The 16,076-nt window shown below is 45.8% G+C and overlaps 1 protein-coding gene across 1 annotated transcript in view; it reads left to right on the plus strand.

The window, feature by feature from the left end:
* Positions 1 to 16,076, plus strand: part of CERS3 (ceramide synthase 3) — an 82,358-nt gene that overhangs the window by 55,105 nt on the left and 11,177 nt on the right. Inside the window, exons 9-10 of the mRNA XM_084817381.1 lie at positions 2,412 to 2,518; positions 3,895 to 4,051. Of these exons, the coding sequence (XP_084673507.1) occupies positions 2,412 to 2,518; positions 3,895 to 4,051 (264 nt within the window). The remainder of the gene's footprint in view (positions 1 to 2,411; positions 2,519 to 3,894; positions 4,052 to 16,076) is intronic.

The following is a 16,076-nucleotide window of genomic DNA, read 5'->3' on the forward strand; positions in this document are numbered from 1 at the left end:
AGCAAGCAAGAGGTAGCAATGATGAGAAAGAGGAGGAGGAGCAAAAGCAGCGGGTGTCAGTGGTGGTGCGAAGGCAGGCTCATCGAGGGAGGGGCCCCACTGAGGATGTCGTGGCCAAGGGCCCCTAAAAACCCGGAGCTGCCAGCGGTACTGCTTTTTCCGTCTTCCTGAATTAGTCACACAGGTGATCCCGTTGAATCACAGTTGGCACCGTGAACAGGATGATTCACACAGCTATGTAGGTCGTCCAATTTGGCTGCATGATAACAACATCACTGAGGATAACTGAAAGCATGGAGGTTTTAAATGAAAGCACAGGTGATGCATTCTTGGTTAGGCTGTATGACTTTGAACAGCACGTGTGGCATCTCCTGCTCCCTGCCCTGTATAAAAATAAACGCTATTCCTGGCACATATGAAAATGGTCATTTCACCCGGAAGGTTTTTTGTAGCCTTCTCCTGGGCTTTCTTCACACAGAGCTTGTATCCTGTGATTGAGATGGCTCCTTCACAGAAGTTCGCAGGCTCTTTACATGACGCCATGTCCCTCCAGGGCACCTCCTGCACTAAATGCCCTTTGTTCCATTTTTAAATACATCACAGATAATGAGCTATCACATTACCCTGTTGTGTTCCGCCTGAGTTCCCTCCGTGAAAAGAGGAAAAGTGGAAAGAGGAGGAGTGATCAACAAAAGAGAATGGAAGACTCAGATACGGGGAGAAGGAGGGGGAAAGGGGAGGGGGAAAGGAAGTGGGTGAAAAAGAGAGTTGTTGTGAAGCAGAAAGCCCCTTTTTAAATGCAGGATTTTAGGCTGGTGTAGACATGCCCTTGGAGGATAAGTCTATCAAGACCTTAGAGACGTGATAGAGGTGTACAAAATTATGCATCGTGAGAATGTGGAGACATTTTTCTGCCTCTCTCATCCTAGTAGAACATAGGGATGTCAGAGAATTCCGCCACGGATCTCGGTGAGGCCGAATACCAGCGCATTCGGCCCCCCGAACTCCGTGGCAGAATGGCCTGCCACCCCCCACCCCCCCACGGATCCCTCCCGGGACGAGACTCACCTGGGGCGGATCTTCCGGGCGGCAGCGGCTGCGGCGGCGGCCAGTCTTCCGACCGGCTGCCGCCGCCGCCATTTCCAGGCTTCCTTGTGTTAAAAAAAAACAAAACAAAACAGACATGATAGGCTCTGTAAAGATTTACGTAGCCTATCATGGCTAGGTTTAAAAAAAAAAAAAGATGTGATAGGCTACGTAAATGTTTACGTAGCCTATCATGGCTGGGTGGGTAAAAATAAACAAAAAAACCTGCGTACGCAAATGGCGCCGGTTATGGCCGCCGCCATTTGCATTCCTTCTTTTTACCGTCTTAATCTATGTAAATATTTACATAGACTATGACGGCGAAAATAAAGGGGAACACAAATACCGTAGTGGGCGCTATTTGCGTCCCCTTTTGATTCACCGTTTTAGCCTATGTAAAGATTTACGTAGGCTAAAACGGTGAATCAAAAAGGGACGCAAATAGCGCCCGCCACGCTATTTGCATTCCCCTTTATTTTCGCCGTCATAGTCTACGTAAATATTTACGTAGATTAAGACGGGCAAAAAGAAGGAACGCAAATGGCGGTGGCTGTAGCCGCCTCCATTTGCATACACGGTTTTGTTTGTTTTTTTACCCAGAGCCCTCCGTGGCCGGAAATCCGGCTGCGGATGGCTCTGGCCTGGCCGGGCTGGGCCTGGCCGGCTGCTCCGCAGAGCTGCCACAGAGCGCAGCCGGCCGTTCGAGGATTCCGGGGGGAGGAACGGAGAGCCTCCCCCCCCGGCCAGGATTCCAGGGGGAGGGACGGAACGCCTCCCCCCCACCATCAACATAATCCACGAAAGGTAAGTCACTTTCGTACATCCCTAGTAGAACATGGGGTCATCCCACGAAGCTGAGTGGTGGGAGATTCAGGACAGATAAAAAGAAGGACTTTGCACGGTGCGTAGTTAAACTGTGGAATTTACTACCACAAGATGTTGTGATGGACACCAATTTGGATGGCCTTAAAAGGGGGTTAGACAAATTCCTGGAGGAGAAGGTATCAATGAGTACTCGCCCTGATGGCTCTATGCTACCTCCAGTATCAGAGGCAGTATGCCTATGTACACCAGTTGCTGGGGAACATGGGTGGGAGGGTGCTGTTGCACTCATGTCCTGCTTGTGGGTTTCCCATGGGCAGCTGGTTGGCCACTGTGTGAACAGAATGCTGGACTAGAGGGACCCTGGGTCTGATCCAGCAGGGCTCTTCCGATGTTCTTATGAGATGCTGGGGATCAAACCTGGGACCTTCTGCAAGCAAAGCAAGTACTCTGCCACTGAGCTCTGTTCTGATGCTTCCTAATATATTTGCTTGACATTTCAGGCTGCGAAGATATTCAACTACGCTCAGTGGGAGAAGACATGCAATGTCTTCTTTGTCCTCTTCGCAATCGCCTTCTTTATCACACGGATTGTTCTCTTCCCCTGCTGGTAAATTGCATTATTTTATTTATTTATTTGTACCCCACCTTTCTACCAAATTATAGCATTCAAGGTGGCTTCAAAGCACAATTAAAAGTGATTAAAATGATTAAAACAATAGAAGAAGACATTAAAATACAATAAAAACATAACAGTTACAGAATTAAGAAAATAAAGAACAAAAAACAGGACCCAACCCAACAGATCCACTTATAGACCAAAGGCCTTCTTGAATAAAGTGGTCTTTGCCTGCTGGCGGAGGGTCAACAGAGAGGGAGCGAGCCTAGCCTCCCTCAGGAGGGAGTTCCACAGCCTGGGAGCAGCCACCGAAAAGGCCTTCTCAGGGTTCGCCTCCAAACATGTCTCTCAAGGTAGCAGTCTCGAAAAAAGAGCCTCTCCAGAAGAATGGGCCAACCATTCATGCGGTTTGACTCACTTTACTTTGAACATGCTGAAGTGGAATATATTATTATTATTATTATTATTCCCAATCTATTGGCATTGTTCAAGGGTGAGTACCGATTGTTATGTAGCCAAAACAGCACCGCCCTATGAAGAGGAGGAAGGTCTCTCTGTGTTTGAAGTGTTCCTGAGGTATCAAGATGTAGCAAAAGAAGCTGGAGCAATCTTGATATCTGCACTTGAAAATCACAATAACTGAAAAATTTGGCAAGTTCCAGAGAGGTAACCATATTAGGCTGTTGGCCGCATTAACTGAAACTGATCCCACAAAATGTGGCTAGATGGGCTTCCTTCTTTGCTTCCTTCCTTGTTCCTGATCCTCTTTAATCATTCCCCACCCTGTCACATTTTCAAACATATTTCTAAAATAATGAGGGCGAGAAGCCTGCTGTTTAATAATAAGAGTCTTGTTGCACTTTAAAGGGGTAGGATGAAGTTGACTGTAGAGCACAAATGCTTATGGCCAAAATAAATGTGTTAGCCATTGAGGTGCCACAAGGCTCTTTACTGTTTTTGCTACACCAGACTAACATGGCTGCCCCTCTGGAAATCGTTTTAATAATGAGAGCATGGAGCGCAAGTGTGCCTTTGGTTCTACCTGGGTTTTTTGGTGGGCGGGGGGAGGGTAGTAAAGCTTCCCTGGTTGCACTTGATTTGATCTCTTATTTGCATCTGAGCTCTGTCAGCATTCGATTTGTGACTGTTCTTAATTCTTGCTTTTTAGCTTTTGACCGTTTTTTTTTAAAAAACTGGATTTGATTCTTTTGTTTTGTAATTTTGTTTTTAGTTGCTGTATGCCACCTTGGGTCCCTTAAAGGTGGCATTAAAGTAAAATATAATAGCAACAACAAATAAAGGTATACATTGATTAGAAATTCAGCAGGAGTGTTTCTCACTTTGTCACAATACATTTGGTGTTTCAGGATTCTACGAGCCACACTATATTATCCTAAATATTATTCCGATATACTTATCTCAGCATATTTCATGTTCAACGGGCAGCTATTGATCCTGCAAGGTCTACATATCTACTGGGGCTACTATGTTTTCAACATTCTGAGGAAATTCATTTTCATAAAGGTAAGGAAAGTCATGCTTCAGCCAAAATATCAGGGACAATTTTGACCGAAGTCTATTTCTTTATGATATTATCTCATTCATTTCCTCTTTTAGCACAATCAGCTACATGGCCCTTTTACAGAGATAAGAGAGCCAGCGATGCAGGTCTCTGCCCTAAGCAGCTTACAGTGGGGCTGTTCACACAGCATGCTAACCAACACTCAGTGGTTGAGTGTGGGTTGTTGTTGAACCAATTAATTGAAGCAGCAGATAATATGCTGTCAGTCAAGAATGTTACAGATGAATTTAAGAACAGATTAACACCTTAATGGAATGTAGCTCTAAAATGGCTAGTAAGCATGAGAGCTAAGAATGGAATCTTCACATTCAGAGGAGAGAGGTATGCCTCTCTGATTACTTGAAGATGGCTATAAACAAGAGATGACGGTCATCACCTGGTTGGAGATTTGGAATTGACAGTCCAGTACATAAGCCACCAAAGTCAATAGTATTTGGACTGAAGTTAATTTAGTCCTGGTAAAGCCAGCAGGGCTGTATTGCCTTGGAGGGAGCAATCCTATGTGGAGAGGTGTGCGCCTCCAAATTTGGATTCGCGTGTTGTCTGAATCCAGGACATTTATCTGCAGGGTGGCTTGTTAACCACCCTGAACTATCCAAAAACAAAGCATGGGTTCTCAAGGTGGCTTGTTTGAGAAAAATAAGCCACACTGCATGGATAACAAGCCACCTTGTGGAAAATGTCCTGGGTTCAGACAACATACGAATCCACAGTTTAACAGACAACCCACGGTTCAACAACAACCCACACTCAACCATGGAGTGTGGGTTAGTGTGTCGTGTGAACGGCCCCACTATAAATTTAGACAGTGCAGGAGGCAAGAACAAGGGATGGAAAAGACAAAAGGAATGAATGGAAGGGATGAATGTGCTGCAGAGAGCTGTGCAGTGCATCGAGAACCACAGAGTTGGAAGGGGCCATGTAGGCCTTTGAGTCAACCTTCCTGCTCATTGCAGGAATCGAGTTTAAAGCATCCCTGACAGATGGCTGTCCAGTTTCTGCCTGGATACCTCCAGTGACGGAGAGCCCACCACCTCCCTTGGCAGTTGGTTCCATTGTCTAACCATTAGGACATTCTTCCTGATGTTCAAAATCTGCCTTCCTGTAATTTAAGCCTGTTATTTTGTGTCCTATGCTCCTGGATGATAGAGAATAGGTTGCGGCCCTCTTCTGTGTGACATCCCTTTGGGTACTTGTACCCCCATCCCTCGGTCTTGATTTCTCAAGGCTAAACATACCAGTTTCTTCAACCTTTCCTCGAAGGACTTCGCTTCTCATCCCCTGATCATCTTTGTTGCCCCTTCTCTAAACTCGTTCCAATTTATCTGAATCCTTCTTCAAGCGTGGTGTCTAGAACTGGGCACAATATGCGAGGTGAGGTCTGACCAGCGCAGAATAGAGTGGAACTATTACTTCCCTTGATTCCGAAACTATGCTTCTATTGATGAAACCTAAAATTGCATTTGCCTTTTTTGCAGCCACATCACACTGCTAGCTCATATTCAGCTTGTGATCAACTACAAATCCAAGATCCTTTTCACACGTACTATTGCCAAGCTATCTCTGTGTATTTAATGAATAGGGACACCTTGGGCACACAAAGGCATCCGGGGGGGCGGAGGGTGGATTCTGCCAGTGCAGGTCAAGCCAGCCAGTGGAATGGGTGGAGGATAAGTTTTGTTCATGCTACAACAGTGCCTGCAAATGTGATGCTTTCCTTTTCCTCATAGAAACAACAACCACTCCCTTGGATGGGAGAAAATAAAGGGTTGCACTTAGGAACACCAACAGGGGAGGCCTAAAATCTAGTGACCCCACCCATTGCAAATCAAGCCTGATCGTATCTGCATAGCCTGACCTCTTTGCATGGATCACACCATCCTGGGTTTTGTTTCTTGGTCACCCAAGGGGGTGATGGAATCTTAAGAACTAGTTTTTAAAATATAGGTAGATGGGGGTATACGTACACATACATACACACGCACACACACGCGCGCACACACACACACTTTGGAAATGGAGCATTTGACTGGCAATTATTTATATAGTGGCGGCGGCTGCCGCCATGCTCGGGCTGCTCGTTTGCGGTCTGGGATGACTTCAGCTGGCTCTCGTTCTCCATCTGTTTTGCATAGTGGTGGCAAACTTGGCCGAGAAAGCCGCTTTGCGTCTCCAAAGCTCTAAAGCTGGTGTCAAAAGGAACCTGTTTGACAGGCTGTGTCATGAAAGAGTAGCTGTTTATTGAAGACCTCAGCAATACACTAGATAGTTATATGCAATTCTCTCCCTCTCCCTGCTCTGCCCCTCCCTTCCTCCCCTCTTCGAAACATCTGTTGCTGTTTAGTAGAACACAAATTAGCAAGATTTGGGGGATCTCTACACCTCAAGTTTATTGCGCATTCATGGTTGCTCACTCACTGAATTGTGTGGGTACATTACATGACATCATTGTTGTCCAGTCATTATTCCACTATTTCCTCCCACTATCCCGTGTTTTCCTCGAACTGAAAAAATGGGGTATTTTTCCACATGTGCGCAAATGGAGTGCCATGTCCTCCCAATGTATTTCTCCCCTAGCGTGAATGAAGCGCTGAGTGTGGTTGTTGGGGGCGTGGTCATGATGTCGAAGGTGGTGATGAAGGTCTGATGGGCGTTCAGCCTTCCCGCTCCTGTGCCATTTTGGCTCCTTGCCATTTTCAGCCTGCCTGTTCAAAACAGAGCAGCAGAACAGCAGAATGGCAGAGCGGCAGAGGGGGGAGCAGTAGAGGGGCTGAGTGGCAGGGACTGGCCAAAAGCATGGAAAAGGGAGGCGGGGCCCAGGGAGATCGGGGAGGGGCTGTCCGCGTGTCAGTCCCCATCCACCAGTAATGTGCAAGGGGAGGGAAAGGGGCAGGGAGCAAGTATTGCCAAACCTGGAGTGCATGTAATGACTCTTCACAGAAACAATGCTATGGGAACGGCCATCTACTGAGAAGGAAGCACATGTAAAGGGAATCAGTTGTGGCAGCGGAAAGCCCCATTTTAAATGTAGGATTTTAGGCTGGTGTAGAAATCCCCTTTGTGTCTGTGCCCAAGACAAAAGGAATTCGCTCTGAAAATATGTTACGTTTAATCCCTTGCAAGACAGAAAGCAAGAAGAAGAAGCAACTGCTAGAGCAATTAAGTCAATTTCAAATTGTAATCTCAAGGCAGAGCTTAGATGCTGTAGGAGGCGTCTGATTGTTGCCGAAAAGCTTGCATTTCTGCAACAGGCACCTGCATGACAGAATCCCGGCTCTGCTTTATGGGCTGCTGCTTATGTGTAGCATGATGACATCACATCATGGATTTTGTAGTACTTGGCAAAACAGCATGGGGAAGAGGCTTTGCATGCAAAAGGCCCCAGGTTCAATCCCTGGCATCTCCACATAGGACTAGAAAAGCTCTTGTCCGAAACCCTAAAGAGGACTTCGGAGGCTGCCAGTCAGTGTTGACAGTACTGAGCTAGATGAACCAATGGTCCGACTTGGTATAAAGCAGCTTCCTATGTACTGGAGGAGAGAAGAGGATAAGATGCCGGGATGCTCTTTTCCATGGTTGGCACACCTGCTCCATAGCCTCTCTTTCTTGGCTTAAATATCAGTTCCACAAGAAGTAATACTTTTATGGCTTTAAAAGAACTATATATCTGCAAAAGGCCAGCTCACAAGTTGAACTTCAGGGTTGGATTTGAACCTACAAGGCTGAACTTTTAATGCAGGGATGGGCAATTTATAGGTGAAAACATCTGGAGGGCCACAATTCCCACCAGCCTTAGCCAGCATAGGTAATGGTGAGGGAAGTTGGGAGTTCTAGCCAAAATATCTAGAGGGCCACAAAATTGCCCACCCCTGTTTTAACCAGTTGTTTGAATTCATGTTTTTGAAGAGGAGTTTTTGTTTGCTTTGCAATGCTTTCCAGGTTGGTCCAGGGAATTGTAATGCAGATCTTCCTTCCTTCCTTCCTTCCTTCCTTCCTTCCTTCCTTCCTTCCTTCCGGTTTTGGCTGCCTTCATGTTGTCTAAGGATTTCCGTTGCTAAGAAACACATTTTGTTTCTGTAATATGACTCAGTTCTGTGGTTGCACTGCTCTCTTGATTCAGCACCACTGTCTCATGTCTAAACATAGGGTGGATATTTTAGGGAAGTAGCTTAAAACGAATGGAAAAGTGAGGATTTGAAAAGATGTACTGACAGAAAATATCTTGCCAGAGGGAATCCATTGAGATTAGACGTTTCATTTCCAGAGCTGAATGAACAAGTAAAGTGTTATGCATCTGTACTCCAAGTCAGATTAAGGCAGAAAACTTCAAGGATACTGTTTTTGTAAAGATGTACAAAATGCCCATAGCCAGAAAAAGAAAAAGCTTGGCTCAAAATAACAACTGTGGGACTGACACCTCTTCCCCATTTATAATCAGCAGAATTTCTTTTGGAAGATGGCATCACTTTGTAATGAGGCCAGGGATGAGAAGCAAGGGTACAGATGCTGAATATATGGGTCCTAAACTCTGAATCCAGTATAAGTTGAGTCCAGACCCTTCTGAAGTCTCAGCCAACTTGAAATGGGTTTGTTTAGTCCCCTGACCCTCTGTGAGCCTTCCCAACTACTTCACTCACCTACCTGTCCAAAGTGGGGAGGGGGAGCAAAGAAGACTCATTTACATGCACTCACAAACATGTGCAGCAGCATCCATTGGCACCTAGGAAGCATAGGGAATGAAGTTTCCCATGTCCCCTGGCTTCAGTAGATGGTGCAGCTACCTATCCCAGGCTCATATCTTTGGTGGATATGTGGAAATCTCCTATGACCAAAAGCCCTGGGGTCCTCAACACCACCTCTGAGACCACCTTAGCTAGGCTGTGCTGGGACAATGTTAGGTGGTGGAGTGCATGGCGTGCTAACACAATCCCAACCCTGTCTCAAGACAGTAACACTAGGTCAGACACTTGAAACTGGTAGAGTGCTGGATGAGGTATCTGGGCTGATGTAACATGGAAGTTGTAAAATGTCCATTAGGATGTCTCCACCTCTTCCTTCACCCAGATATCTTTGCTTCCTATTTTTGCCTGGCTTGTAAAACCTATAGGGCTCAGTCAGCAGTTTATTCTGAGCCAATTAACAATGATTCATTCTGAGCCAAGCAATTAGCTTGGTGCCGCTTCAACACTTCAAGTTGGCTCTTTGGCCAAGAGGTGTTTTCTTCTATTGTAATACTGCTTTGAATCATTAAAGCATTCCTAACACACAGTGAGAAAGTTTGCAAAGAGATTATAATGCAAAACTGAAAGTCCCACAGCATCCAGTTAATTGCATTAATTTATTGCTGTTGGTTCTGACTGTCACTTCTGCCTATGCTTCCACTTCCTTTGACTCAATATTTTGTTCCCTACTTTTTCCTCGACAGTACATCCAGGGCACTGCTGCATGACACTTAATCCATTTTTGGACTTGTTTCAGACACATTATTGTAATGGCTTCCAACTAAAGGAATGTGGGAACTTGCCATCTCTTTTGAAGAAGCCTCAGCACCCTCGCAGGAGTACGATTCCCAGAGTTCCTTGCAGGGAGGCTGTGGCTGTTAAAATGATGTCAGGATGGTTTAAATTCGTAGCATAGACCAGTGATGGCTAGAAAGTAGATCACTAGGTGTTTTGGATGGCAACTCCCAGCATTCCTCACACCATTGGCCATGCTGGCAGCAGCTTATGGGAGTTGAAGTCCAAAACATCTGGAGATCTACCTTTGGCACATCCCAACTGTATACAGGTGAGCCTCGTAATAATTTTCCATCCACAAGGATTTTCTGGTGTGCTTGCTGCAATGCTCTACCAGTATCAGGCCAGGCCAAGGGATGCATTACTTTTCTCTCAAAATGGGTAAATCCCAAAGTAGCGCATACAAGAATGTTAGGCATAGTTGTGCTTGATAGGTGGGTATAACGAGCACATCTGCTTGATCTTTCTGCACATCCCTGAGAGTGTTGGCCCCAGAAAGGAATGATTCATAGGGATGTCAGAGAATTCCGCCCGAATTTTAAATGGGATTGAATTCTGACAAATCTGGTTTGTGGCATAGGCCCATCTAGTCCAGTATTATTTACTCTGGCTGATGGTGGCTTTCCCAGATCTAAGCCAGGGATTGAGAATCTCAGGGCCAGGAGCTGAATCTAGCCCTCTGGACTTCCCCAGATGGCCACGTCCCTTCCCCCCACCTGCCAATCATTTGGTAGTTTCCCCACTTTTGTGCAATTCCTCCACCACCACCCCCGTTGTAAAAGGTTGAAATGCTTCTCCTAAGGCTGAGCAAGTGGCATTAAGAGCGTCGAGTGAAAATATGCTGGTATTATCAGCCCTGCTCCGTCTGCCTTTGGCCCTGCCCACCACTGAAACGGGCACACCCCGAGAGCTTCTCCAAGATGGAATCTGGCCTTCAGGCCAAAAGAGGTTCTGCAGCCCGACTCTGAGCTGAGGGTGTTTCTCAGCCCTGTTGTTTGAGCTCCTTAAAAAAAACACAAAAAACTACCGAAGATGCCAGGGTCCTTCTTCATGCAAAGCTTGGGCTGTGCTCATGACCAATGGGCCTTTTCTCCAAACTTTTTAAAAATATAATAAAATAGGGTCTAATTCTTCATGTTCTGCTTTTGGAACCAGGTTTGCCACCACAACCACGAGGACCGCAGTCTGTTTTTCAGGGGTGGGTGGGTGGGAATGGAAGTCTTCTCTTGCGGTCTTCTCTTGGTTTGCGCAAACAATGCAGGGAGCAGGGGGAAGCCCGGCTCCATCCCTGCTTTAAACAACCCGTTGTCATGGCCATTATTGGCCTCTTTTCCTGTCGTACGGTTTTTGCACCAGTGAAGGAAGAGGGGGTTGTAGAAAAGCTCTGAGAACGTGGTAACAATGGTGCCTTATTAAAGCATTGCTCTCCAAATAGCTGAAGTATTCATGCTGTCAAGGGCTTGAACTCCCATCGTGATAGAAGAGTTCTCTTTCTACGTTTGTGGCATTTCTGCACTGTCTCAATCACCAAAGTGAGAAGCAGCAGCCGGGGAGTACCATGTCTGATTGGTTGATTGATTGCATTTATATCCCACCCTTTTTCTTCTTGCAAGAAACCCAAGGCAGCTTACATTATCCTCCTCCTCTCCATTTTCACAACAACAACTCTGTGAGGTAGGTTGGGCTGAGATGACCCGTTTCACCTGGCATCTTCTTGGCTACTGTTCCCATGTTGGTTGTCAGTCATTCTATAGCTGATTACACTTTCCAGGTGCTCAGGATTCCTATCCCAGCTTGGGCTAAAAGAGACAATGATAAGGTAAGCTGCATCCATCATCTGCATGGTCTCCGCAGACGGGGTGTGTTGACCTTTAAGAGGGGTTTGTTTGTTTGTTTGTTTGTTTTTGCCCGCTGTCCTGTGGAATCTAGCTGAATCTGCAAATCAAGCCAAATTATTTGCAAAATGGCGACTTCAAAATTGAACTCTTGATTCCTCTCCTCTGGGGTATGGTTCATTCTGTAAATGGGAAATGCCATTGATTCTCTTGAGCTCTGTACAAATCACATTTCTTCACCATCACCTTTTCTTCTAAGCCTCTTGTCCCAGTGGATGGACACCACCCCACCAGCCTCTCTAATGGCACACACTTGTCTGTTCTGGCCAGCACCGTGGTTAAATTTGCCATCTCAGCTTTGACCAAGGGGAGTTGGCTTACTCCAGAAGTGTGTGAAAGGGGCTAATTTTCCCCACTGGGACAGTTGATTGACTAGAGTTCTCCTTTCTCCCTCTACTGATTTGGGGCAGGACCGTTACTGCATGGTGGTCCGAGAGATCCTTCACATTACTTCTGCCATATAGAGCGCTCTTTTGTGAGCCAGGTTTGTTTGGCTCAAGTTTTCATTTTTAAAAATGGTGTGGCCTTACCAAGAGGAAGACCAGTGTTCTATCTTCATCGTACCAAGCCAGATCGCTGCACGTGGACCATTCTTTCTTCAAATGTGGCAAGTTCTGGCTCAGTTTAATAGCAGAGAAAGTCATGAATGTTTCCATTGTTCAATGTTCCACGACATCAACGGAGAGAAAGTGGGTGGTCGTCAACACCATCTTTACCAAGAACTGCCGGGTTTGAGTACTTTATAAAAATCTGATTATACTCTGAAGTATCAGCACACTTGTGCAGGCGAAGGGCGCACTTTCCTCTTCTTTTAACATGGCTGTATTTTAACTTTGTGGAGCATGGCTCCACAGTGCCATTCACTTTTTCCAAATGCTTCATTCATTCATTCATTCATTCATTCATTCATTCATTCATTCACATATGTGTTACCAATTCCCCTGAGACATTTCTGTTCCAGACCTAAAGAGCTGTAGCCTTTCCAGCCTCCTTCTGCTAAGAACCTCAGAGCCCTGCTGGATCAGACCAAGGATCCATCTGCCCGGCATCCTGTTTCCAGCAATGGTCAGCCAGATTCCTCCAGGAAGCCCACAAGGAAGCTAAAGAGCTGTGGAGTCTTCAATGTGGTGCCTGTAGGCACCAATATGCCCATCAGATACCTCTCCTGGAGCCCATCAGCTTCCCTACCCCTCCTGATTTTAATTTTATTTCTTAACATTTTTTTAATTATTAAATTTTAACCAGGAGGCTGGCATGCTGCCAAGTGCTACCCTCCAGCACCATCTTAATTTGGCTTCAAAAGAGTGGTTTTGTGTTTTGGAGTTCAGAGCCCCACCTCTGCCTTGTTCTTAGGTCCTTGGACAAATTACTTTCCTTTTGGTGTCACCAGTTTCCTTTCTGGGAAATGAGTGTTTTGTGACTGGTCATGGCCACCATAGCAGCCATTTTATGAATGGGCAAGCCTGCCCCCCTGTGGCAACCATTTTGTGACAGCACCCACAACACACTCAACATTCCAAACGTGCCTACCGAACCAAAAAGGTTGGGGACCCTGTTGGCCTTTGTGAATTTGTCCAGTTCCCCCTTTAAAGCCATCTAAGCCACTGGTCATCATCAATTCTTGTAGTAGTGAATTCCATTACTTTACTTGGGCATATAGATGATACCCATCTGCCTAATTTTAGTTGCCCTTCTCCAGAGTTTTTGCCCTCTCCATTCTCCACACACACACACACACACACACACACACACAATTCTGCTATTTGAGGGCCAGTATATACAGTTAATGGGGGGGGGGCTGTTTCCTCATATGTGAATGTTCCCACAAGAAAAAAACCCTCCCTATGTGTACCTATATAGCATGTCACGGGGAAGCTAGGCCGGAGAAACAAGTTTTTTGGGCCAGTGGGCACATATGAAATTTTGAGAGTGGGGGGGGGAAGGCTCTTGCAGAATGGCTGTGATGGGTAGGGTGCTTTCCCATTCATGAAATGGCTGCCATGGACGGCATGGCCTGTCACTGAACACCCATTTCACAGAAGGCAAAGTGGTCAGAGAAGAATACAAATGCACAGGCAAGATATCCACTCACGCACACAAAGAGAAACCCAGGCAAAGCATGTGCACGTGCATACAGAGAGAAAACCAAGGCAAAACATAACACTTTGCTTTGTTGCATGCCTGCCTCCCAGTTTAAAATTGTTTTTAAAAATCTTACAAAATAAAATTTAAAAAATCAGGAGGGACAGAGAGCCTGGAGGGCACCAAGGGAGGTGTCTGTGGGCACGTTGATGCCCACAGGCACCATGCTGGGGATCCCAGAGCTAGGCTGACACTTTCTCCCTGACATGCTAGTTTTCTTTGTGCAAGGAATTCCTGCAGCACTCCCACCTGTAGCCTGAAAAGGTACAGACCAGGATAAGCCTTACTACTTATACTTCTGGTGGTATGAATTGATCCTGATTCTGGAGAGACCAGATGGCACTCAGCATTCGTGTTGGCACCAACTCATCATTTTTATGCATGTATTTATTCATTTACAGGATTTTCTGATAAGATTCCCAAGCAGAGAAGAATCAAAAGAAAGAAAAAGAATTTTAAAAAAGAATTAAAATATTTAAAATCATATTATGCCCAAAAACCATAGCTGGTCAGTCAGGAACTGCTTGTTTAAATGAAAATCTCTTCAGCAGGCACTAAAAACAAAACTACGTTGGTGCCAGCCTGACATCAACAGGCAAAGAGTTCCACAGAGAGGGAGCCAATACACTGAAGGCTCGACTCTGAGTGGACTCCAACTGGACCAAAATTCCATGCAGAACCACCAGGAGTACCTCATCGGATCACCTCAGCGACTGGGCAGGCTGGCAAGAGATACCATAATACGATATCTTGTAACTTTCCCCTGCTCTGTCCTCTGATGCAAATGTCCTCCACTCCACTACATGAACTCTTAGAAAAAGGTGCCCAAGGAAGTCAGTTCCCAAGCTAGTCCTGGAACGATCTTAAACTGGCTGCAACTATTCTTGCAAAAGGATGACATTTTGACGCCCCTTTGCCACTCTTATTCCATCCAACTTCCGAGTGACTTTGTTAATTTGGGGGATGATGCTGTTTTCTCTTGGCCCACCAAGGATTCCAGCAGATTGGACATTTATATGTGGAGAAGAGCTTTCCTCCTTTTCCTTGACTTTCTTTTCAGGCAAAAACCTTGGCTTTTGTACAATGTCCCAGCTCTGGAATGTGTTTCGTGGATTGGCCGTGGTTAGAGCCAAAGTCAGGATCTGATGCAGTAGTTAGGAGTGTAAAGTGTTATTATGGCAGGGGCAGAAATCTTACTGGAACATGACGTTCCCCACCAATGAGTTCACTTCAGATTATGGAAGGCAAAAAGCTAAACACTATGCTTTCCTATGGGCTCACAAACCTGTCATTTAAGAAAGTTAAACAGGATATCTGGTGAAAGGGGATGTCCCAAAAATACTGCAAGAAAGTAGATGAGGTGAAGCGTTCCTCACTCTTCCTTTACACAGTCAGGCACCACATTCCTAAAAGCTTGGCTGACAGTTCATTCTGAAATTAACATTTATCACTAACGCATTATGCAGTGGCATGTGCTGATCATTCCTGTGGCAAGGGCAACACCACTTTCAATGAATTTAGTCTTCAGTCTTCTTTGCAGTTTGCATTTGCTTGGTGATGAACATTACTTCTCCTAGAATACTCGTGAAAAATCATCAGCGGAAGATGTATTGACTTCTACAGGTTTCTCTTAAGGACATCAGGGTGAAATCCTATCCATCTCTAGACAGAAAAAAAAGTCCTACAGTTCCCAGCATTCCCCAGCCAGCCACACAGACTGGGGGATGCTGGGAGTTGTAGGACTTTTTTTTTTTCTGTCGAAACATGCATAGGAACGTACCCTAGGAGTGTTTGGCTGAAAAACGTCCTAGAACTCCCAGCATTCCTCAGCCAGCATGGCTGGTTGGGGAATGCTGGGAATTGTAGGGCTTTTTCCCGTATAAACATGCATAGGATTGCGCCCTTATGGATATCTGTAGCAACTATATGCAGTAGTAAGGAATTTGGGATTGCCTTGTGGGTGCAAAGGATCACTGAGGGATGAGTTCATCTTCTACGCAGAGGACATCCCCCGTGATTTGGTCAGAAAATGTTGCTCAGGAAATCCACATTGACCAGAGTGTCAGATTCGGGGGTTTGACTGCTGCATGTACCTGTTTTGAAAAGCAAAAAGAGCAGTAATTTCCCCTTTCTGCCTTATCGACAGGGACATGCATGCCGCCTTAATTTCTAATGTGGACCTTTGGTTCGCAAGTGGTTCTCCCTTGGCACAAGCGAGAAGCCCAAGAACCCACCTCTCTTTGGGGGGGGGGTTTCAAGCTCACTGCACCGTTCTTTGAATCTTGGCTTTTGCCCAGAAGTGGTGACACTCCAGTATTTTATACAGCACAATCAGTGTGCATGGCTCTATATCAGGGGTGCAGAAGCTCAGACCCAGGGGCTAAACCCAGCCCACCTGGGGCCTCAATCTGGCC

Source organism: Heloderma suspectum, chromosome 11, assembly GCF_057233095.1.
Source record: "Heloderma suspectum isolate Gila_16-S chromosome 11, 16-S_ref, whole genome shotgun sequence".
Taxonomy (NCBI): domain Eukaryota; kingdom Metazoa; phylum Chordata; class Lepidosauria; order Squamata; family Helodermatidae; genus Heloderma; species Heloderma suspectum.